The 23,050-nt window shown below is 45.6% G+C and overlaps 1 protein-coding gene across 5 annotated transcripts in view; it reads right to left on the bottom strand.

The window, feature by feature from the left end:
- Positions 1-23,050, bottom strand: part of adam11 (ADAM metallopeptidase domain 11) — a 376,715-nt gene that overhangs the window by 146,503 nt on the left and 207,162 nt on the right. For all 5 annotated transcript variants that reach the window (XR_012101994.1, XM_073070643.1, XM_073070642.1 and 2 more), the window contains exon 14: positions 21,178-21,229. Coding sequence is in view for 4 of the 5 variants with exons in the window: in XM_073070643.1 (XP_072926744.1) it covers positions 21,178-21,229 (52 nt within the window). In the remaining variant the exon portion in view is untranslated. The remainder of the gene's footprint in view (positions 1-21,177; positions 21,230-23,050) is intronic.

Here is a 23,050-nt window from a genome sequence, read left to right as displayed (position 1 = left end):
AGAACCAAAAGTGCTTAAGTCACCTAGGTTCTGAAAGAAGTTGTGGTAGAGATTGTGAAGGCAGTTACTATGAGAAGGTGCTCAAAAAGCTGAAAGACCTGAAGGTACATAAGTCACCCAGACCAGATGAACTGCACCCTAGGGTTCTGAAAAATGTAGTGTTAGAGATTGTGGTGGCATTAGAAATTATCTTTCAAAAATCATTAGACTCTGGCTTGCTTCCGGAGGACTGGAAAATTGCAAATAACACTCCATTCTTTAAGAAAGGAAGAAGGCAGCAGAAAGGTCACCGAATTACAGGAAAGATATTAATAAGTTTGAAAGAGTGCAGAGAAGGTTTACAAGGATGTTGCTGGGACTTGGAAAACTGAGTTACAGAGAAAGGTTGAATAGGTTAGGACTTTATTCCCTGGAGCGTAGAAGAATGAGGGGAGATTTGATAGAGGTATATAACATTATGATGGGTATAGATAGAGTGAATGCAAGCAGGCTTTTTCCACTGAGGGTAGGGGAGAAACAAAAGAGGACATGGGTTAAGGGTGAGGGGGGAAAAGTTTAAAGGGAACATTAGGGGAGGCTTCTTCACACAGAGAGTGGTGGGAGTGTGGAATGAGTTGCCAGATGAAGTGGTAAATGTTGGCTCACTTTTAACATTTAAGAAAAACTTGGACAGGTGCATGGATGAGAGGGGTATGGAGGGATATGGTCCAGGTGCAGGTCAGTGGGACTAGGCAGAAAAATGGTTCGACACAGCCAAGGAGGGCCAAAAGGCTTGTTTTTGTACTGTAATGGTCTATGGTTCTAAAGGAAATTATAGACCAGTTAGCCTCCGCTCAGTGGTTGGGAAGATGTTCGAGTCAATTGTTAAAGATGAGGTTATGGAATGCTTAATGACACAGGATAAAATAGTACAAAGTCATCATGGTATCCTTAAGGGAAAATCTTGCCTGATGAACATGTTGGAATTCTTTGAGGAGATCACAAGCAGGATAGATAAAGGGATGTAGTGGATGTTGTGTATTTGGACTTTCAAAGGCCTTTGACAAGGGTTCACACATGAGGCTGCTTACCAAGGTAAGAGCCCATGGTATTACAGGAAAGTTAATAATATAGAGCATTGGGTGATTGGTAGGAGGCAGCGAGTGGGAATAAAAGGATCCTTGTCTGGTTGGCTGCCAGTGACTAGTGGTGTTCTGCAGGGGTCGGTGTTGGGACCATTTATTTTTATGTTGTATATAAATGATTTAGATGATGGAATAGATAGCTTTGTTGCCAAGTTTGCAGATGATACAAAGGTTGGTGGAAGGACAGGTGGTGTTGAGGAAACAGGTAGGATGCAGAAAGACTTGGACAGATTAGGAGAATGGGAAAATGAAATACAATGTTGGAAAATGCATGGTCATGCACTTAATTAGCAAAAATAAATGTGCATTCTATTTTCTAAATGATGAGGAAGGCAAATGCAATGTTAGCATTCATTTCATGAGGTATAGAATGTAAGAGCAGAGATGTGATGTTGAGGCTTTATAAGGCATTTGTGAGACCACACTTGGAGTATTGTGTGCAGTTTTGGGCTCCTTATTTTAGAAAGGATATACTGACATTGGAGAGGATTCAAAGAAGATTCATGAGAATGATTCCAGGAATGAAAGGGCTACCGTATGAGGAACGTCTGGCAGCCCTTGGGCTGTATTCCCTGGAGCTCAGGAGAATGAGGAGGGATTTCATAGAAACATTCAGAATGTTAAAAGGCCTGAACAGGTTAGATATGGCAAAGTTATTTCCCGTGGTAGGGGATTCTAGGACAAGAGGGTACAACTTCAGGATTGAAAGACGTCCTTTTAGAACAGAGATGCAGAGAAATTACTTTAGTCAGAGAGTGGTAAATCTGTGGAATTTGTTGCCACGAGCAACTGTGGAAGCCAAGTCAATGGGTGTATTTAAGGCAGAGATAGATAGGTTCTTGATTAGCCAGGGCATCAAAGGGTATGGGGTGATGGGGAGTGGGGATGACTGGAAGAATTGGATCAGCCCATGATTTAATGTGGAGCAGGCTTGATGGGCCAAATGGCCTACTTCTGCTCCAATATCTTATGGAATTTGTTACCACAGGCAGTAGAGGAGGCTAGGTCGTTGAGTGTATTTAAGGCGAAGACTAATTGTGAGAAGGCCAGGGAGTGGGGTTGAGGAGGGGAAAAAAGGATTAGCCATGATTGAATGGCAGAGCAGACTCGATGAGTCATATGGCCACAGTTTGTTCCTATGTCTAATGGTCTTATGGTGATTACAAAGAAGAGAAGTGGACACCCAGTAGGATAGCTACAAGAACTGTACCACTGATGTACTCAGGGGATGTTGGGGATCATACATGGAGATATCATGTGGACCAGATACTGGATGCTCATCCAAAGAACACACCTTGGTCATTTGAGTCCAACAAGATAGACACATTACAGTCATCGGACATAACTCTCAGTGATGATCGTGTTACTAACAGCAACATGATACCTGCAAAAGAGAGAATGTTGTCTTTGATAAGACACCTGCCAAACCTGATACCACTTCCCAAGTCCAGAGGCACGATCCTGAAAGAAACAGAGCACCCACCCAAAAGACCGAAACTTTAGTATAGTGAAGTTACTTAATAGACTGTTATTTTTTAAAAGGAAAAAAAAATCAAGAAAATACTGTTACGGTGAAAGCATGTATATGTGAACATGGTCTGTTGAAGGGAAATTGAATATTTTGTTACATATACAGTATTATGTTACATCAATCTAAAGGGGGAGTAAGTGTAATGTATGGATCTATTTCTTGTAGTACAATGATTCCCCTCAGCATTATTTATTGACGGATAACTTACCCATGCACATTGATTTGTAGTTCACTTTGCAAAGTGAATATACAAGTTAACCACCTCCAAGTGTGTGCCTTTCTTTATTTGATTTGTAGTTGTACAGACATAACAATAGTTTTTTCTTATTTGTTGATATCCTCTCATTAGCAATGATGTCCGAGGCCTCCGTTGGTCAGAAGTGACCATGGATATTGTGTCCTAGCTGTCTAGATATGCACGTCTGGGCAGTACAATATGGAGAGGAAGCTGTTGCACATGTAGCAAGCTCCCCCTCTTCATGCAACTGATGAACAAATGACTTGTTACCAGCAGCATCACAGAAATTGACAGTCAACATTGAACTCAATGTTGGACTGCCTAGGGGCTCCAGCTCCAAATTTTTCCCTTGGGGTTCACTCCTGAGGCCTTCCCCATGCGTGGGTGTAGCTGCAAGGCAGCAGAGGTTTGAGATCAGTTTTCCTTCTCCTAGATGAGCTGCCAAAGGTTCCAAAGGTAGTCATAGCCGAAGGGTGGTAGTGGGGACGAGCTCCCACTGCTAAACAAATGCTCTTCATGGTGTGCATCTCAAACAGCCTCTGACAACCAGGTCCAACTCCTGGCCTTCACGTGTGGCATAGTTCTTATGCCCGGCAGAGCTGTTCTCACTGACAGGAGGAAGGGCAAAGGCGGGCCACTAGCACCCTAAAACCAACTTCTCCGGGCAGATGGGGCTCGTTAACCACGGATGGTAGCTCATCTAGAAGAGGGAAAACTCTGATTTCAAACCTCCGCTGCCTTGGGGCTATACCTGCTCACGGGAAAGGCTTCAGGAGTAAACCCCAAGGAAAAATCTGGAGTTGGGGTCCTGAAGGCAGCTGACTGCTGTACCCAGCACCAGCACGGCAACTCCTGGAATGCTGCTGGCACCAAACTGTATCAACGTTTGGCGTTCCTTTGGACCTGTCATCAGCATGGAGAGGGGGGGTCCCACTGCATGGGCAACACTCCATATCAACTCTGCCCTGGCTTGTGCCCTGGAGAGGCCACTCCAGCTTCGCTTTATAGTGTTGGACAAACAGGGGAAGCAGCAGTTATCAGTTATAAGTCATAATGCTTGATTGGTGTAGAGCATGGCACCAGGAGTTGCTTCCAATGGTGGGAGAGACCATCGCATTTCACTGGACAGCTACTGCCTGCCTCAAGCTGGGCAGCCTCCAGCCGATAAGGTGCTGTCCCGCCACAGTCAGTTTTCCTCATTGGGTGCATGGGGATAATGGATTATTCCACAAAGACCTGACTGTAACTACTGCACCAGACAAGAAAGAAAACAAATCAAATAAGACAACTCCCCTCAAGTTGGGATGTTGGAATGTCTGCACAATGATGACTGGACTTGACCAAAACCTCAAGGATATTGAAGATGCACGAAAAACAGCGGTCATTAACAATGATCTACTAAGGCTCAAGGTAGATATAGCTGCCCTACAAGAAACACGTTTGGCGGATTCAGGTACACTGAAGGAAAGGGACTACACATTTTTCTGGCAGGGAAAGAACCAAGACAAGCCCCACGAGCATGGAGTGGGTTTTGCCATTAGGAACTCCTTGTTGCAAATGGTGGAACCACCAGAAAATGGATCAGAACGACTTATGACTCTCCACCTACACACCAGTCATAGCCCAGTATCTCTCATCAGTGTGTATGCCCCTACTTTGAACTCCACCTCTGAGGCAAAAGGCACGTTCTATGACAAATTAGAAGCTGTTGTCAGGAGTATTCCCAGTGATGAGCACCTTGTTCTCCTTGGTGACTTCAACACCAGAATGGGAGCTGATAACGATTCCTGGCCATCTTGTCTTGGCCACTTTGGAATTGGCAAAATAAATGACAATGGACAACATCTCTTGGAGTTCTGCTCCTATCACGGCTTGTGTGTAACTAACTCCTACTTTCAGATGAAGTCGCAGTACAAGGTCTCATGGCGACATCCACACTCTAAACATTGGTACCAGCTAGACATGATCATCACCAAGTGCTCTTACATTAACTCTGTACTAATCACTTGCTCATACCACAGTGCAGACTGCGATATGAATCATGCTTTAGTATGCTGCAAGATCAAACTACATCCGAAGGAAAATCCACCACTCCAAACAAACTGGAAAACCTCGCATCAACACAACAGAGATGAAACAGTCAGAAAAGGTTGACCAGTTTGCCAAGTCAGTACAGGGTGCCATGACTACCTCCTCATAAGGAGATACTGCAACAGAACAATGGTCATACCTTCACGACACCATCCACGAATCAGCACTCTCCATCTTTGGAAGATCAGTGACTGGTTTGAGGCAAGGTCCAACATCATGACTCCTGTCATCGAAGCCAAGTGTGCAGCTCTCACAGAGTACAAGTGCTCACCATCCGACCAAACACTCCAGGCACCTTGAGCTGATAGAAGCAAAGTGCAATGGACTGCAAGGTAGTGCGCAAATGAGTACTGGCTCCAGCTCAGTGAGGACATTCAGACAGCAGCTGTGACAGGCAACATCAGATCGATGTATGGTGGTATCAAGGAGGCCCTTGGCCCATTGCAGAGTAAGACAGCACCCCTGAAGTCATCCAGTGGTGAAATAATCACTGATAAAAGCAAGCAGATGGAACGCTGGGTAGAACACTACTCTGAGCTCTACTCGGGGAAAATGTCGTTGTTAGCTCAGCCATTGATGCCATCGATTGCCTATCAGTCATGGATGAACTCGACTCCGAACCAACCTTTGAGGACCTCAGCAAGGCAATTGACAGTCTGGCCCCAGGGAAAGATCCTGGCAATGATGGGATTCCTCCAGACCTGATCAAACACTGCAAGAGCTCACTCCTCCAACCTTTACACAAGATCCTCCATCAGTGCTGGAAGGAAGGAGCCGTACCACAGGATCTGCGTGACTCCAAAATCATCACTTTGTACAAGAACAAGGGTGATAGGAGCAGCTGCCCAACTACAGAGGTATCTCCCTCCTGAGTATTGTCGGCAAAGTCTTTGCTCATGTAGCTCTGGCACGTCTACAAACTCTGGCAGAACGGGTCTACCCTGAGTCCCAATGTGGTTTTTGCACAAGGAGGTCAACTGTCGACATGATTTTCTCACTCTGTCAACTCCAGGAGAAGTGCAGGGAACAACAGAAACCCCTCTATGTTGCTTTCATCAATTTGACCAAGGCATTCAACCTTGTCAGCAGGGATGGGCTCTTTCAGATTCTCCTCAAGATCGGCTGTCCCCTGAAACTCCGAAGTATCACCAAGTCATTCCATGATGACATGAGGGCTACTGTTCAGTACAATGGCAGCTCATCAGAACCCTTCACTATTCATAGTGGAGTCAAACAAGGATGTGTGTTGGCCCCAATATTCTTCGGCATCTTCTTCTCTCTGCTATTGAAGCACGCGTTTGGGACGTTGACAGAAGGCATCTACGTGCACACCAGGTCTGATGGGTGGCTGTTCAACCCTGTGCGCCTGAGAGCAAGAACAAAGGTGCGAAAGATCTTAATACATGACATGCTCTTTGCTGATGACGCTGCTATAACCTCGCACACCAAACAGCAACTACAAACTCCCACAGACTGCTCCTCTAAGGCATGCAAGGACTTCGGGCTTACCATCAGCCTAAAGAAAACAAATGTCCTTGCCCAGAACGTAGTGGAGACACCAGCCATTAGCATCGACAATTACGCTCTAGAAGTGGTCTACGAGTTCACATGCTTGGGGTCGACCATTAAAGACACTCTCTCCCTCAATGCTGAAATCAATAGGCGTATCGGTAAAGCAACATTGATCCTTGCTCGACTCTCCTCGCTGGTCTGGGAGAATCCGGAACTCGCTACAAAGACCAAGACTGCCTTGTACAATCCACGTGTTATCAGCACCCTCCTGTATGGTAGTGAGACTTGGACCATCTACTCCAAACAGGAGAGGAAACTCAATTGTTTACACCTGCGCAGCCTTCGCCGCATCCTCAGCATCACCCAGAGAGACAAAGTCCCAAATTCTGAGGTCCTCTCCCATGCTGGACTTCCCACAATGTTCACGCTTTTAGGACGACGCAGACTGCGCTGGCTGGGCCACGTCCATCGTATGAAGGATGGTAGACTGCCAAAGGAGATCCTCTATGGAGAACTAGCACTAGGCAAGAGGAATGTTGGTAGACTCCAGCTTCACTTCAAGGACCTCTGCAAGCGCAACATGAAAGCCTTAAAAATCAACACAGAGTGCTGGGAGGACACAGCAGATGACCACAACAAATGGCGAGGTACCCTTCAGCAACACCTAGAGCAAGGTGAAAGAGTGATCCTGAGTCAGTCTGAGGAGCGGAGAGCTAAACGGAGAGCACAGCGGGCAACAATTCCATGACGCCCTACACATGCAGCAACTGCGGCAGAGCCTACCGTTCCAGGGTCGGCCTCAATAGCCACAGTCGACACTGCTCAACAAACCAGTGACTACCGGAGGCGCAGTACCCATGGTCGACCATGACCATGGGAAGCCACACAAACACACACACAGATGAGCTGCCAACCACAGCTGAGGAGCCCCATCTGCCCAAAGCATCTGGTTTTCAGGCACTAGTAACCTGCCTTTGCCTCTTCTCCTGTCAGTAGAAATGGCTCCGCCAGGCTCAGCCACAAATGAAGGCCAGGAGCTGGACTTGGTTGACAGAGGCTTATTTGAGGCTATTAGCAATGATACTGCAGAAGAAACAACATGGGCTACTGAGACAGTAGGTAAGCTGATGGAGAACAGTTCCCCCTATAGTCTGTCCAGAGTAGTTTTCTTCCTCCATTTTTCATGCATTAATTTGTGTTATTATTGCTGAGAGTAGCTTCTCATTTATAGTTCATGAGTCCTGGCAACCTAAAAAGCATTGCATTTCCACTTCTTATCTATATTCTGAAAACTTGCAGATGCTATTAAACAAAATACAGAAATATTAATTATTTTTGGTACCATACTGTGTAATCTTGTGAAAACATACCTATCAGTGGAGCCCTATAACATCAGATTGCAATGTATATAAGGCAGGTACCATTATAAACATTTATTTCTTGTGATCTCCTGGACTAATGTTGCTTACCTGAGGTGCTCAGAGATACATTTCCCAGAATGTTTTTTTCCCCTCTGTCTCATCAAGGGGTTTTCTCCCACTTTTTTGTCATGTCCTGGATGTGATGGGGCTGTGAGAAGGAAATGTTTGTTTTGTGATGCGCTGCTCATTATTTGTATCTGAATAGACCACTGGCCCTTTATACAGCTGTCATGTTTCCAAGTTCATTTGTTCAAAGGGAAGATGCAGAAGAGTTTGGCAAAGCAGGAGGCATTGAAAGAATTCAATTAGACTGGTTTCCAGCATTTGCAGATTTTCTCTTGTTTGAGACTGATTTGAATAATAGGTTAACAAATACTGGTCAAATATTCATATCGAGGAACCTGACAGTGAGAGCAGGATCGAGACACCAATCTCATTATCTGAAATATTTCCAAGTTCCTCAGGTTTGAATATCTCCTGTCATATTGTAACTAAAAAGAAATAAAACCCTGCTATCAAGAATATATTTCAATAATGTACTGTAACATTTCAATTACTGGGACTGTTGGATTAGTGTCTAATTGTAAGTTTTCTTGTAGCTTAACTTCTTTTATGCAGTGATTCGCAGTAATTTGTAGTAAGTTAGTTCTGTATTTTTTTTGTAATTTCTTTATTGTCAGCATATCAGCATCAATCAAACAGTCTCATTGGCTGTTCTTGTCATTAGTTTTTCAGCATAAAGACAAGGTTCTTAGTTCTTTCCTTCCTTGCTCTTCTTTGTTCTGACCTTTAGTTTCGAGTTCTTTTCTTCTACCTTACTTACAGTATAGTGAGTCAGTTACTGTCAGAGTTAGTTACCTGCTGCTATGTTTACTGTTATTTCATTAGTATGAATACTATATAAAACAAGTTGAATCACAAGATTTACACCTTTTTTTTTTACTTCCAAAGAACCTTCTGGACAATAGCATCTCCACATCCACAGGAACTACTCAGTGCCAATATGCTTCAAGTTGAAGAATGCAGTTGGGAAACAAGTAGAGCAATTGGCCTTTTCTGTATTTACAATCTACAAACCTCAGTAAGCCTCCCCTGTTGTATTGGCAACCATGGAAGAATATGGCTGCTGTATGTAAGCAGATGCTAAATGTCTTTTATTTTAAGAGGTTCTTCATAAGAGAGCAGCTTCAACATCTTATTGGAAGAAGGTAGTCAATCAAGATGGCTTTTTCTTGAATAAAAGAATTTCTTCCTTTACATGCTGTCAGGGCACTGGAGTAGGGATCCAATCGCAGACTCAGTGCTGTGCACACAGTGATATTAATTGAGTAAGAAATCCCAAGGTGCAAACAAAGTCAGCGTCAAAGTTTAGGCAGAAATCAAAACATCCAGAGAAATCCAAAAACCAGAATTGGGAAACAGGCAGAGTCGATATTCAGAAAGACAGAGTACAGATACAAATGCTGGAAAGGCTCAGGAAAATTCACTGGCACAATCTAGCAATAAACAGGTGAAAACACAGGACTGAAATACACTGAGGAATAACCAGAGAGGCAGATGATAGGTGGAGCACAATGAGACACGTGGCAGCATTACAGGTAATAATGAGAAACAGGTGAGAGATGGAGTACTCAGTAATACGGGGGCCAGAGTAGAGCAGGAGTGGGGACAGGAGCACATGGGGCATGAAAACAAACTAGAACAAGTGGCAATACAAAACCACAGACAGACGGCTAGGGGGGAAACACACAAAAAGACAGAGTTCAACTGGAGGTACTGACAGTACCCAACCCCCACCCCCCCGACACACACAGACAGCTCCTGGTGTCAAAGCAGGTAGAGCTGGGTGCTGGCGATGAAAGTCCCTGATGAGAGAGGGGTCCACAATGTTATGGGCAGGGACCCAGCACCTCTCCTCAGGACCGTAGTCCTCCCGGTCCACAAGGTACTGGAGGCCACAGCCTCAGTGACGAATGTCCAGCAGTCGACGCACCGTGAAGGGCTCTGACCCATCGATGAGCCGTGGGGGAGGGGGGTTTTGGGGACAAGACACAGGGTGGCTCCTGAAAGGCTTGATGCAGGACACATGGAAGGGGGGGATGAATACGGTGGAGAGTGGAGGGGGGAGCTTGAGACAGACGGCAGCAGGGCTGATGACTTTAGTGATGGGAAAGGGGCTGATGAAGCGAGAGGCGAACTTGCAGGAATCCACCTTGAGGGGCAGGTCTCGGGTTAAAGCCACACACGCTGTCCCTGGCGGTAATGTGGGGCCTTGGAGCGATGGCAGTCAGCTTGACGCTTGATCCTAGCAGAGGCACGGAGAAGGGCAGAGCGAGTGTGCCTCCACATCCGCTGACAATGGCGGATGAATGCCTCGGCAAATGGAACGCCAAACTCCTCCTCCTGGGCAGGAAACAGTGGAGGTTGGTAGCCAAGGCAGTACTCGAATGGGAACAGATCGGTGGATGAGGACAGATGAGAGTTTATGGCGTACTCGGCCCAGGGTAGCTGCTGACTCCACGCGGAGGGGTTCTGGGAGACCAGACACCGCAATACTGTCTCCAGCTGTTGGTTGGCCGCTCGGTCTGGCCATTGGTCTGTGGGTGGAATCATGAAGACAGACTCACAGAGGCACCCAGAAGATTACAGAAATTACAGACTCCAGAAATTGGATGTGAATTGAGAGCCCCAGTCTGACACAACATCTACAGGTAAACCAGGTAATTTAAAAGTCAAGTCACTTTTATTGTCATTTCCACCATAACTGCTGGTACAGTACATAGTAAAAATGAGACAATGTTTTTTTCAGGATCATGGTGTTACGTGACACAGTACAAAAACTAGACTGAACTACGTAAAAAAACACAGAAAAAAGCTACACTAGCCTTCAGACCTACACAGGACTGCATAAAGTGCACAAAACAGTGCAGGCATTACAGTAAATAATAAACAAGACAATAGGGCAGTAAGGTGTCAGTCCAGGCTTCGGGTATTGAGAAGTCTGATATCTTGGGGGAAGAAACTGTTACAGTCTGGTTGTGAGAGCCCGAATGCTCCGGTGCCTTTTCCCAGATGGCAGGAGGGAGAAGAGATTGTATGAGGGGTGTGTGGGGTCCTTCATAATGCTGTTTGCCTTACGGATGCAGCGTGTAGTGTAGATGTCCATGATGTTGGGAAGAGACACCCCGATGATCTTCTCAGCTGACCTCACTATCTGCTGCAAGGTCTTGTGATCCGAGATGGTGCAATTTCCGAACCAGGCAGTGATGCAGCTGCTCAGGATACTCTCAATACAACCCCTGTAGAATGTGATGAGGATGGGGGGTGGGAGATGGACTTTCCTCAGCCTTCGCAGAAAGTAGAGATGCCGCTGGGCTTTCTTTGCTATGGAGCTGGTGTTGAGGGACCAGGTGAGATTCTCCGTCAGGTGAACACCAAGAAATCTGGTGCTCTTAACAATCTCTATCGAGGAGCCGTCAACGTTCAGCAGAGAGTGGTCGCTCTGTGCCCTCCTGAAGTCAACAACCATCTCTTTTGTTTTGTTCACATTCAGAGACAGGTTATTGGCTCTGCACTAGTCCGTTAGCCACTGCACCTCCTCTCTGTAAGCTGACTCGTCGTTCTTGCTGATGGTCACGTCATTGGCGAACTTGATGATGTGATTCAAACTGTGTATTACTGCACAGTCGTGGGTCAGCAAAGTGAACAGCAGTGGACTGAGCACACAGCCCGGGGGGGGGAGGGGGCCCTGTGCTCAGTATGATGGTGTTGGAGATGCTGCTCCTGATCCGGACTGACTGAGGTCTCCCAGTCAGGAAGTCTAGGATCCAGTTGCAGAGGGAGGTGTTCAGGCCCAGTAGGCTCAGCTTTCCAAACAGATTCTGAGGGATAATTGTGTTGAATGCTGAACTGAAGTCTATGAACAGCATCTGAACGTATGTGTCTTTTTTGTCCAGGTGGGTTAGGGCCAGGTGGAGGGTGATGGCAAGGGCGTCGTCTGTTGAGCAGTTGGGGCAGTACGTGAACTGCGTGACAGGGTAACTGGGAAGAATGACCCCACTGCAATACCTGTGAGCGGACAGAGCTGGGAACATAAACACGGTTAGTGGGGCATTGACGGGGGGCTGCCTCACTCTGTTGAGCAGCTGGTACCATGTTTTCAATGTCCTATTGCGCTGATCCCACGAGGCAGTGAACAGGGAGGATGACATTGGGGACCTCAGGGGTCTCAGAGGAGGGAAATCTTCAGGAGAGGGCATCAGGTTTTCCATTCTTGGAACCAGGGCAGAAGGACAGAGTAAAATTAAATCCTGAGAAAAACAGGGACCGACGAGCTTGACGGGATTTGAGATGCTTGGCCGTACGGATATATTCCAGATTCATGTGAACAGTCCAGACTAAGGATGGCACCTTGGCTTCCTCCAGCCAATGCCTCCACTCCTCCAGAGCCAGCTTCACAGCCAGCAGTTCCTGGGTTTCCGACATCGTAATTCTGCTCCGTGGGAATGAGGCGGTGAGAGAAGGCGGCACAGGGGTGTACCTTCTCATCCTTGGCTGAGCGCTGAGAGAGAACAGCTCCTACACCAATGTCAGATGCATCCACCTCCACAACGAACTGGTGAGGGGTTGAATCAGGATGGGGTCAGAGGTGAAATGTTCCTTCAGGTCAGAGAATGCTTTTTCAGCAGCAGGGGACCAGGAGAATCTTACAGCCGATGAGGTAAGAGCAGTGAGTGGTGCAGCCAGTGTACTGTAATTTCTAATGAAATGGCGATAGAAGTTAGCGAAGCCCAAGTGTTGCAACTCCCGATGAGTCGAGAATTGGGGCCATTCAACCACCGCCTTGACCTTCTGTTGGTCCATCTGAATGGAACCGCCCAAAATTACATACCCCAGGAAGGAGATGGTACTGCGATGAAACTCACATTTCTCAGCCTTCACAAAGAGCTGGGTCTCCAGAAGGCCCTGGAGAACTCTGCGGATGTGACCTGTGTGTTCAGCAAGAGACTTGGGGAAAAATCAAAATGTCATTGAGATACACAAAGACAAATTGGTTCTGCATGTCCCTGAGAACGTCACTTACCAGGGCTTGGAAGATGGTGGGGGGCATTGGTGAGACCAAATGGCATGACCAGATACTTGTAATGGCCTGAGGTGGTGTTGAAGGCCGTCTTCTACTTGTCCCCTTCACAGATGCGGACAAGATGTTAGGTGTTATGGAGATCAAGCTTGGTGAAAACTGAGGCTCCTTGCAGTAGTTCAAATGCTGAAGTCATGATTGGAAGAGGGTAACAGTTCTTAACAGTGACTTCATTTCATCCCTGGTAATCAATGCACGGACACAAGGAGCCGTCCTTCTTTTCAACAAAGAAAAACCCGGCACCAGCAGGGGAGGAAGACAGCCGGATGATGTCTTCAGCCAGAGATTCTTGAATGTACTTACTCATGGCTTCTGTGTCAGGTATGGACAGGGAATATAGGCAGCCCCTTGTGGGAGATGTGCCAGGCAAGAGGTCAATGGTGCAATCATATGGACGATGAGCCAGAAGGGAAGTGGCCCAGAACTTGTTGAACACAGCCTTGAAGTCCATGTATTCAAGAGGGATGGCACCAAGGTCCAGAAATTCCTTGGGGGGGGGGGGGATCTGAGCATGGCGGAGGCAGTGAGAGTGACAGAATGGGCTCCAGCCTACAATCTTGCAACTGAGCCAGTTAACGTGGGGGTTGTGTCTGACTAACCAGGGATGGCCCAGGACAATGGGAGCTTGAGGAGAGTCAATAACAAAGGGTTAACTGTTCATGATGGTTGCCGGATAAACTGAGACTCACTGGGGCTGTGACATGGGTGATGCTAGCCAGTCTCTGACCATTCAAGGCATTGGCCATTAATGGTGACTGGAGAGCAGACCTGGGTAGTCCCCACTGGGCAGCCAAGCCGGAATCAACAAAACTCACCTCCACACCAGAATCAAGCAAGATGGAGACTGCTCGCCATTGGACACCCCACTCCAGAGAAGCAGGTATGAGAGTGAGTGGTGTCGAGGAGGGCCGGACAGGGGTTACGCTCACCAATACTCCTCATCCTACTGGTGAACACTTGGATTTTACTGGGCAGGTGGAGATGAAGTGGTCTGATTGGCCACAGTACAGACAGGAACGGGTGTTGATTCTCCTTTGTCTTTCAGTCAGCTGGGTACAGTCAACCTTCATAGCTCAGGCTCTGGAACAGGAATTGTAGATGGAGGCAAACGGCAGGGCAACGTAGACTGACGAGGAGCTTGGAACTCACCCAGGAACTCTCTGGAACCCCTCCCTCTGAGGCACTGCTGAAGGCGAACATCAATACAGATGGCCAAATCCACCAGGGCTTCAAAGGCGACAGGAAGGTCCTGGGTGACCAGCTCACCTTTGATGTCTTCAGGAAGGTGTCGTACTGTGCCTCCGAGTTCCAGCCGCTGGAGATAGCTAGGGTCCAGAACTCTATGGCGTAATCTGACACAGATCTGCACCCCGGTGCATGTGCAGCATTTCACAGACAGCCTCTCTCCCATGTTTGAAGTGATCAAACACTTTTCTCATCTCCTCAGAAAATAACTGAAAACTACTGCAGAAAGGGGAGCCTGCCTCCCAGACTGCTGTTCCCCATTCTCTCACCCAACCAGACAGTTGGGTGATGACATAGGCTACCTTGGCTTGATCATTCAGAAACGTTGTTGGTTGTAATTCAAAAATGAGTGTGCACTGGGAAAGAGAAGAGCAGCAGGTACCAGACTCACCTGAGTACTTTTCTGGAGGAGGCAGACAGGGCTCTTGGACAGGAAGAGTATGTGAGACCACAGAGGACAGGGCAGAAGATGCAGTCACAGAATGTTGATGTGCACTCTGGGACAGCTGGAGTGACTGAGTCTGGGCCACAAGATCAGCTACATTGGCAGAAAGCAACTCCACTACCCAGAACAGCTAGTTCTGTTGTCTCCCCAGCATCACTCCCTGTTGTTCCAGGGAAGCTCTCAGACAAATGGGATCTGCTGGGTCCATTCTGGCCAGATTGTATTGTCAGGATGCTGGAACAGGGATCCAATCACAGACCCAGTACTATACACACAGTGATATTAATTCAGTAACAAATCCCAAGGTGTAAACAAAGTCAGCATCAAAGTTCAGGCAGAGATCAAAAGATCCAGTGAAATCCAAAAACCAGAATCAGGAAACAGGCAGGGTCAATATTCAGACAGAGTTCAGATACAAATGCTGGAAAGGCTCAGAAACACTCACTGGCCCAATCTGACAACAAACAGGTGAAAACACAGGACTGAAATACACTGAGCAATAAACAGAGAGGCAGATGATAGGTGGTGCACAATGAGACACAAGTGGCAGCAATACAGGTAATAATGAGAAACAGGTGAGAGATGGAGTACTCAGTAATACAGGGGCTGGAGTAGAGCAGGAGCAGGGACAGGAGCACATGGCAATACAAAACCACAGACTGACAGCTAGGGGGAAAACACACAAAAAGACAAAGTTGAACTGGAGGTACTAACACATTTGGAGACTTGCAAAGTGATGCACCATCAATAACTCACTCTGAGACGTAAAAGCGAGGTATCGGCTTTTATTGACTGGAAGAAGGAACAAGCAGTGAGTGACCACCATACTACATCCTGGAGACTGAGAGGCCGGGCTCAGACCTCCATCACCTTTATACAGGGGTCTGTGGGAGGAGCCACAGGAGCAGTCATCGGGGCGTGTCCAGGCAGGTATATGTAGTTCACCACACAAAGATTAATTTCTTGGTTAATTCTTAATACCTGATTACTTTCAGAAAATGCCAGAGATAATTCAAAGACTGCTCAAAAGAGCAATTTGGCTGGGTACTAGCCAAGTGCCATTGAAGCAGTAAGTTTCAGGATAAAGCTCTGCAGGAATTGGAGTGGATTTTCAGATCATTGATATAATGAATGGATCAATAATAACCATTATTAAAGACAGTAGTAAAGGGCTACTGCAGGTTTATTAATAGCCTGAAAGGAGCTCAACGTAATGAAATGGTTTTATAAGAAGGGAATTACAATAGGAGTACAGGACATTGCATACACAGTAGAATGGCTGATGGTGAGAGAAAAGTCAAACCAGAGAAGCTAATCATGAGGTAGCAAGTTATACATTAGGACAATGAAAGCAGCAAACAGGAAAGAAAATAGCCATTACACTTGAGTGGATTAGAGGGAGGAAGGTGCATTTGGAATGGAGCAGTCACGATTTAAAGATGAGCTTTATTTGTCACATGTGCATTGAAACATCAAAACATACAGTAAAATGCATCACTTGTATCAAATCCAAGTAGTGGGATTGTGTTGGGCAGCCCACAAGTGTCACCACATTTCTGGTGACAACATAGCATGTCAAAAACTTACTGATTCTAAACCATATATGTTTGGAATGGGGGAGGAAATCAGAGCATCTGCAGGAAACCGACACGGTCACAGGAAGAACATACACATTTCTTACAGACAGCAACGGGAATGGAACCCCGACTGACCATAAGACATAGGAGCAGGATTAGGCCATCTGGCCCATTGAGTCTGCTCTGCCATTCAATCATGGCTGATCCTTTTTCTGTTTCCTCCTAAACCCCAGTTCCTAGCCCTCTCCCCATAACCTTAGATGCCATGTCCAATCAAGAACCTATCAATCTCTGCCTTAAATACATCCAACGACCTGGCCTCCATAGCTGCCTTTGGCAAAAAATTCCACAAATTCACCACCCAATGGCTAAAGAAATTTCTCCACATCTGTATTGAAAGGACGCCCCTCTATCCTGAGGCTGCGCCCACTTGTCCTTGACTCTCCACCATAGGAAACATCCTTTCTACATCTACTCTGTCTAGGTCTTTCAACATTCAAAAGATTTCAATGAGATCCCTCCTTATCCTTCTAAATTCCAGCAAGTACAGACCCAGAGCCATGCAATATTCCTCATATAATAAACCTTTCATTCCTGGTACCATCCTTGTGAGCCTCCTCTAGACCCTCTCCAATGTCAGCACACCTTTTCTTAGATGAGGGGCCCAAAACTGTTCACAATACTCAGGGTCAGGCCTCAAGCCTCAACATCACATCCTTGGTCTTGTATCATAGACCTCTTGAAATGAATGCTATCATTGCATTTGCCTTCCACACCACTGACTCATCCTGCAGGTTAACCTTCTGGGTGTCCTGCACAAGGACTCCCAAGTCCCTTTGCATCTCAGATTTTTGGATGTATTCCCGGTTTAGAAAATAGTCTGCACATTTATTTCTACCACCAAAGTGCACAATCATGCATTTTCCAACATTGTATTTCATTTGCCACTTTCTTGCCCATTCTCCTGATCTGTCCAAGTCCTTCTGCATTCTACCCATTTCCTTAACACTACCTGCCCCTCCACCAATCTCTGTATCATCTCCAAACATGGCAACAAAGCCATCTATTCCATCATCTAAATCATTCATATATAGCATAAAAAAACTGGTCCCAACACTGACCCCTGCAGAACACAACTAATCAATGGCAGAAAAGGATCTTTTTATTCCCACTCACTGCCTCCTACCAATCAGTCAATGCTCTAACCATGTTAGTAACTTTCCTGTAATACCATGGGCTCTTAACTTGGTAAGCAGCCTCATGTGTGGCACCTTGTCAAAGGCCTTTTGAAAGTCCAAATATACAACATCCACTGCATCCCCTTTATCTATCATACTTGAAATCTCCTCAAAGAATTCCAACAGGTTCGTCAGGCAGGAATTTCCCTGAAGGAAACTATGCTGACTTTGTCCTATCTTGTTCTGTGTCACCAAGTACTCTATCACCTCATCCTTAACAACTGACTCCCAACATCTTCCCAACCTTTGAGGTCAGGCTAACTGGTCTATAATTTCCTTTCTGCTGCTTTCTTCCTTTCTTAAAGAGTGGAGTAACATTTGCAATTTTCCAGTCCTCTGGCACCATGCCAGAGTCCAATGATTTTTGAAAGATCATTTCTAATGCCACCACAGTCTCTAATTCTTCCTCTTTCAGAACCCTAGGGTGTAGTTCATCTGGTCCAGGTGACTTATGTACCTTTAGGCCTTTCAGCTTTTTGAGCATCTTCTCTCTCGTAATAGTAGCTGCACTACTTCTCTTCCTTCACACACTATAACATCAGGCATACTGCTAGTGTCTTCCACAGTGAAGACTAAAGCAGAATATTCATTTAGTTCATCTGCCATCTTCTTGCCCCCCGTTATTACTTCTCCTGCCTCATTTTCTAGTAGTCCTATATCCAACTCACCTCTCTTTTATTTTTAACATACTTGAAAAAGCTTTTCCTATCCACTCTGATATTATTTGCCAACTTGCTTTCATATTTCATCTTCTCCCTTCCTTTGATTCTTTTAGTTGCTCTCTGTAGGTTTTTAAAATCTTCCCAATCTTCTATCTTCCCACTAATTTTTGCTTTGTATGGCCTTTCTTTTTTTTTACATTTGCTTTGACTTCTCTTGTCAGCCATGATTGTACTATATTTCCATTTGAATCTTTCTTCATTTTTGGAATACACGTATCCTGAGCCTTCCTCATTTTTCCCAGAAACACACGCCATTGCTGCTCTGCTGACATCCCTGCCAGCAACTCCTTCCAATTTACTTTGGCCAACTCCTCTCTCACACCACTGTAATTTCCCTTACTCCACTGAAATACCGCAACATCAGACTTTACTTTCTCCCTGTCAAATTTCAAGTTGAACACAGTCATATTGGAATCACTGGTTCCAAAGGGTTCTTTTACCTTAAGCTCCCTAATTGCCTCCGGTTCATTACATAACACCCAATCCAGTACAGCTGATCCCCTAGAAGGCTCAACGGCAAACTGCTCTAAAAACCCATCTCTTGGGCATTCAACAAACTCACTCTCTTGAGATTCATTACCAACCTGATTTTCCTAACTGACCTGCATCTTAAAATCTCCCAGGACTACCATAACATTGCCCTTTTGACTCACCTTTTCTATTTCTTGTTGTAACCTGTGATCCACCTCCCAGCCACTGTTGGGAGGCCTGTATGTGACTGCCATCAATGTCCTTTTACCCTTGCAGTTTCTGTTGAACCCACAAGGATTCAACATCTTCCAATCCTATGTCACATCTTTCTAGTGATTTGATGCCGTTCTCTACCAGTACAGCCACACCGCCCCCTCTGCCTACCTTCCTCTCCCTCCAATATAACATGTAACCTTGGACATTCATCTCCCAACTGCAACCATCCTTCAGCCACGATTCAGCCTGGCAATTTGTAATAGTGCAACCTTATTTCTTCTACTACGCACATTTAGATACAACACCTTGAATACCGGATTTGCTACCCTTTCTGATTCTGCATCCCTAATGTACCATTACTCACCCTGTTGGCTGCGACTCTGTCCCATCACCTGCCTGCCCTTCCTGACAGTTTGACTGCATGCTATCTTTACTTTTTTTTTAACCATTCGTCCTATCCCGTGTCCCATCACTCCAGTTCCCACACCCCTGCCAAATTAGTTTAAACCCTCCCAAACAGCTCTAACAAACCTGCCTGCAAGGATATTGGTCCCCCTCTGGTTCAGGTGCAACCTGTCACTTTGGTACCATGGCAGAATCAAGTGATTCTTGAAAGAATAAACAGGACAAAAATCTGGCTAATCACCACTCATTTGGTCTACTCTCAATCAATAGCAAAGTGATGTTACCACTGCTACCAAGCTCCTCTTACCAATAATCTGCTCACTTGGGGGTCTTGTCAGGACCACACAACTCCCATCCCCAATGCAACCTGACTCTAAACAGCTGGATTTCAGAGGTGACTGGAGAGTGATTGCTCTTGACATCAAGGCAGCATTTGACATTTGACCAAATGTGAAATCAGGATAAAGCAAGTCAATGGGCAGGAAGGGGAAAGCAGTCATAACCCACCCCCCACCCCCACACAGGAAGATGGATGTCCTTGTTGGAGCTGAATCTTCTCAACCCAGGATGTGATGATGAACAAAGCTATCAAATCTGCCTTAAGTGCAATGTGTACCAACTCTAAAATGCATAGCTGTTATTCACCTAGGCTACACCATTTTGAGAGCTGCTCAGGGCAGTGGCCGAAGCCTCAGTTGTTTCACCACTGCAACAGAAGGTTGGAAGTGGGGATGTTTGTTGCTGAGTAAACAATATTCTCTTTCATTCCCAACTAGTCCACAAGTGAAGCTGTCAAGGTCTGCCTGCAGCAAGGTTTAGATGACTTTTGAACATGAGTGGAAAAGCAGCAAAATAACATCTGCACTACAATGCTGTCAGGTCTTGACAATATTCAAGAAGAGAGTCTGACTACCTACGACCTATTCCACCATCTACAAGGCACAAATATGGAGCATGATGGATATCTTCCACTAGACGAGTACAGCTCCAACAATGCTGAAGAAGCTCAGGACCATCCAAGACAAAGGTACCCTCTTCCACCACTCGAAACATTCATTCTCTTCTTGTACCATCCACAAATGCACAACAGTTATTCATCTTGATTACTTCAGTAGCACTTCCCAAAACCACAACCTTAATCATGAAGAAGGGGACAAGGGTTTCAGGTACAGTACATGGGACCACCACCTCTTGAATGATCATTTCTTAAAGCCACATTGCTATTGTGTTTAAATCCAGCAGCTCTGTTTGTCTATCTTTACCACAGCAATGACAGCAGTTCAGTGATGGAATTCACAGACACCTCACAAGGACAAACCATAAATGATAGCCTTGCTAGTGATGCCCAAATATTGCCAACTTTGGTACTTGCCCCCAACTTCTTTAAATTACGCTATTTAAAAACAAACAGTTAAGTGAGCATACTGTTTTTCTTCTGGTTCCACTGCTGGTTGTAGTAAATCATTAAGCTGTTGACCATTTTGCCACTGGGATAAAATAAATGGTCCATACTTACTCCATCAAAATCCTCCAAGATCTTAAATCTTCCCTTAATCTTCTTTCCTCTAAAGAGGAAAGCAGTTCCTCAATCTCCTTCTAACAGGAGTTCTTCATCCAAAGTACCAATCAAGTAAAGACTCTCTGTACATTCTCAAGGCCTGGGCATTCTCCGCAAAGTGTGGAGTCTACATTGGATAGGACACTCTAGCCTAACCCGTGTTTTATAAATGTAGTCTCCTACCAGCCAATTGTATGATATGTATCTTTCAAAAGATATAATGAGCTACATTCTTCATCTTACCCTGTATCCTCCATTATACAACCAAACCAGACATCAGTGCACCGACAATTATCTGTGAATGAAAAAAGATGGAAAATATTTGGAGAACATGTGCAATGGATAGGACGTTCAGAATCATATATACATATATCACATCATTGTGAAACATCCTATTGCAGAGATGATTCTGAAAGCTGATGGTGTTTTATCCTTTATCGGGCATTCAGTAAATTTCCAGTCCTCCAATATGTTGGAGAGGAAGTTTGGCAGATTAGTTTTAGGTAGGACCACAGGGAAGTAGTCACCCCAGACTGTAGGAGACAGGTAACTGTGTGTTTGTCAGGGGAAGGAAGGGAAATGAGCAGCCAGTGAAGAGTACTCCTGTGGCTGTTCCCTTCAATACTAAGTACACAACTTTAGATAATATTGTGGGGGAATGACCTACCGGGGAAGCTACAGTGAACTGATCTCTGACACTGAGTCTGGTGCTGTGGCTCAGAAGAGAAAAGGGTGAAGAGAACTGCAGTGGTGATAGGAGATTCCACAGTCAGAGGAACAGAGACAAGATTCTACGGGCACGATAGAGACACCTGGAGGATACAGTGCCTATAACAAGTATTCACCCCTTGGAAGTTTTTCACATTGAATCACATTGGATTTGATTTAGCTTTTCCGACACTGATCAACAGAAATGACTCTTTCATGTCAAAGTGAAAACAAATTTCTACCAATTGATTGCATAATTACTCATCCCCTTCAAGTCCATATTTATTAGGTGCAGCTTTGGAGCAATTACAGTCTTGAGTCTGTGTGGATAGGTCTCTATCAGCTTTGCACATCTGGACACTGCAATTTTTCCCCATTCTTCTTTACAAAACTGCTCAAGCTCTGTCAGATTGCATGGGGTTCATGAGTGAACAGCCATTTTCAAGTCCAGCCACAAATTTTCAATTGGATTGAGGTCAGGACTCTGACCTGGCCACTCCAGGATATTAACTTCGTTGCTTTTAAGCCATTCCTGTGTAGCTTTGGCTTTATGCTTGGGGGTCATTGTCTTGCTGGAAAACAAATCTTCTCCCAAGTTGCAGTTCTCTTGCAGATTACATCAGGTTTTCCTCCAGGATTTCCCTGTATTTTGCTATTCATTTTACCCTCAAGCTTCACAAGCCTTCTAGGGCCTGCTACAGTGAAGCATCCCCACAGCATGATGCAGCCACCACCATGCTTCACGGTAGGGATGGTGTGTTTTTAATGATGTGTGGTATTTGGCTTATGCCAAACACAGCATTTAGTCTGATGGCCAAAAAGCTCAATTGTGGTTTCATCAGACCAGAAAACCTTCCAGCTGACTTCAGAGTCCCCCACATGCCTTCTGGCAAACTCTAGCTAAGATTTCATGTGAGTCTTTTTTCAAACAGTGGCTTTCTCTTTGCCACTCTCCCATAAAGCTGCAACTGGTGAAGCACCTGGGCAACAGTTGTTGTATGCGCAGACTCTCCCATTTCAACCACTGAAGCTGGTAACTCCTCCAGAGTTAGACCATAAGACAAAGGAACAGAATTAGACCATTTGGCCTGTCAAGTCTGCTCTGCCATTCAATCATGGCTGATCCTTTATTCTTCTCCTCAGCCCCACTCCCCGGCCTTCTCTCCATAACCAGTGATGCCATGTCCAATCAAGAACCAATCAAGCTCTGCCTTAAATACACCCAATGATCTGGCCTTCACAGCTGCCTGTGGTAACAAATTCAACAACCTCTGGTGAAAGCAATTTCCCCTTATCTCTGTTTTAAAGGAAACCCCTCTATCCTGAGGCTGTGCCCCCTTGCCCAAGACTCACCCACCATGGGAAACACAGAAACATAGAAAAACTACAGCACAATACAGGCCCTTCA

The sequence above is a fragment of the Hemitrygon akajei genome, chromosome 18 (assembly GCF_048418815.1).
Source record: "Hemitrygon akajei chromosome 18, sHemAka1.3, whole genome shotgun sequence".
Taxonomy (NCBI): domain Eukaryota; kingdom Metazoa; phylum Chordata; class Chondrichthyes; order Myliobatiformes; family Dasyatidae; genus Hemitrygon; species Hemitrygon akajei.
The sequence above is the reverse complement of the archived record's forward strand: the minus strand, read 5'-3'. Positions and strand labels throughout refer to the sequence as shown.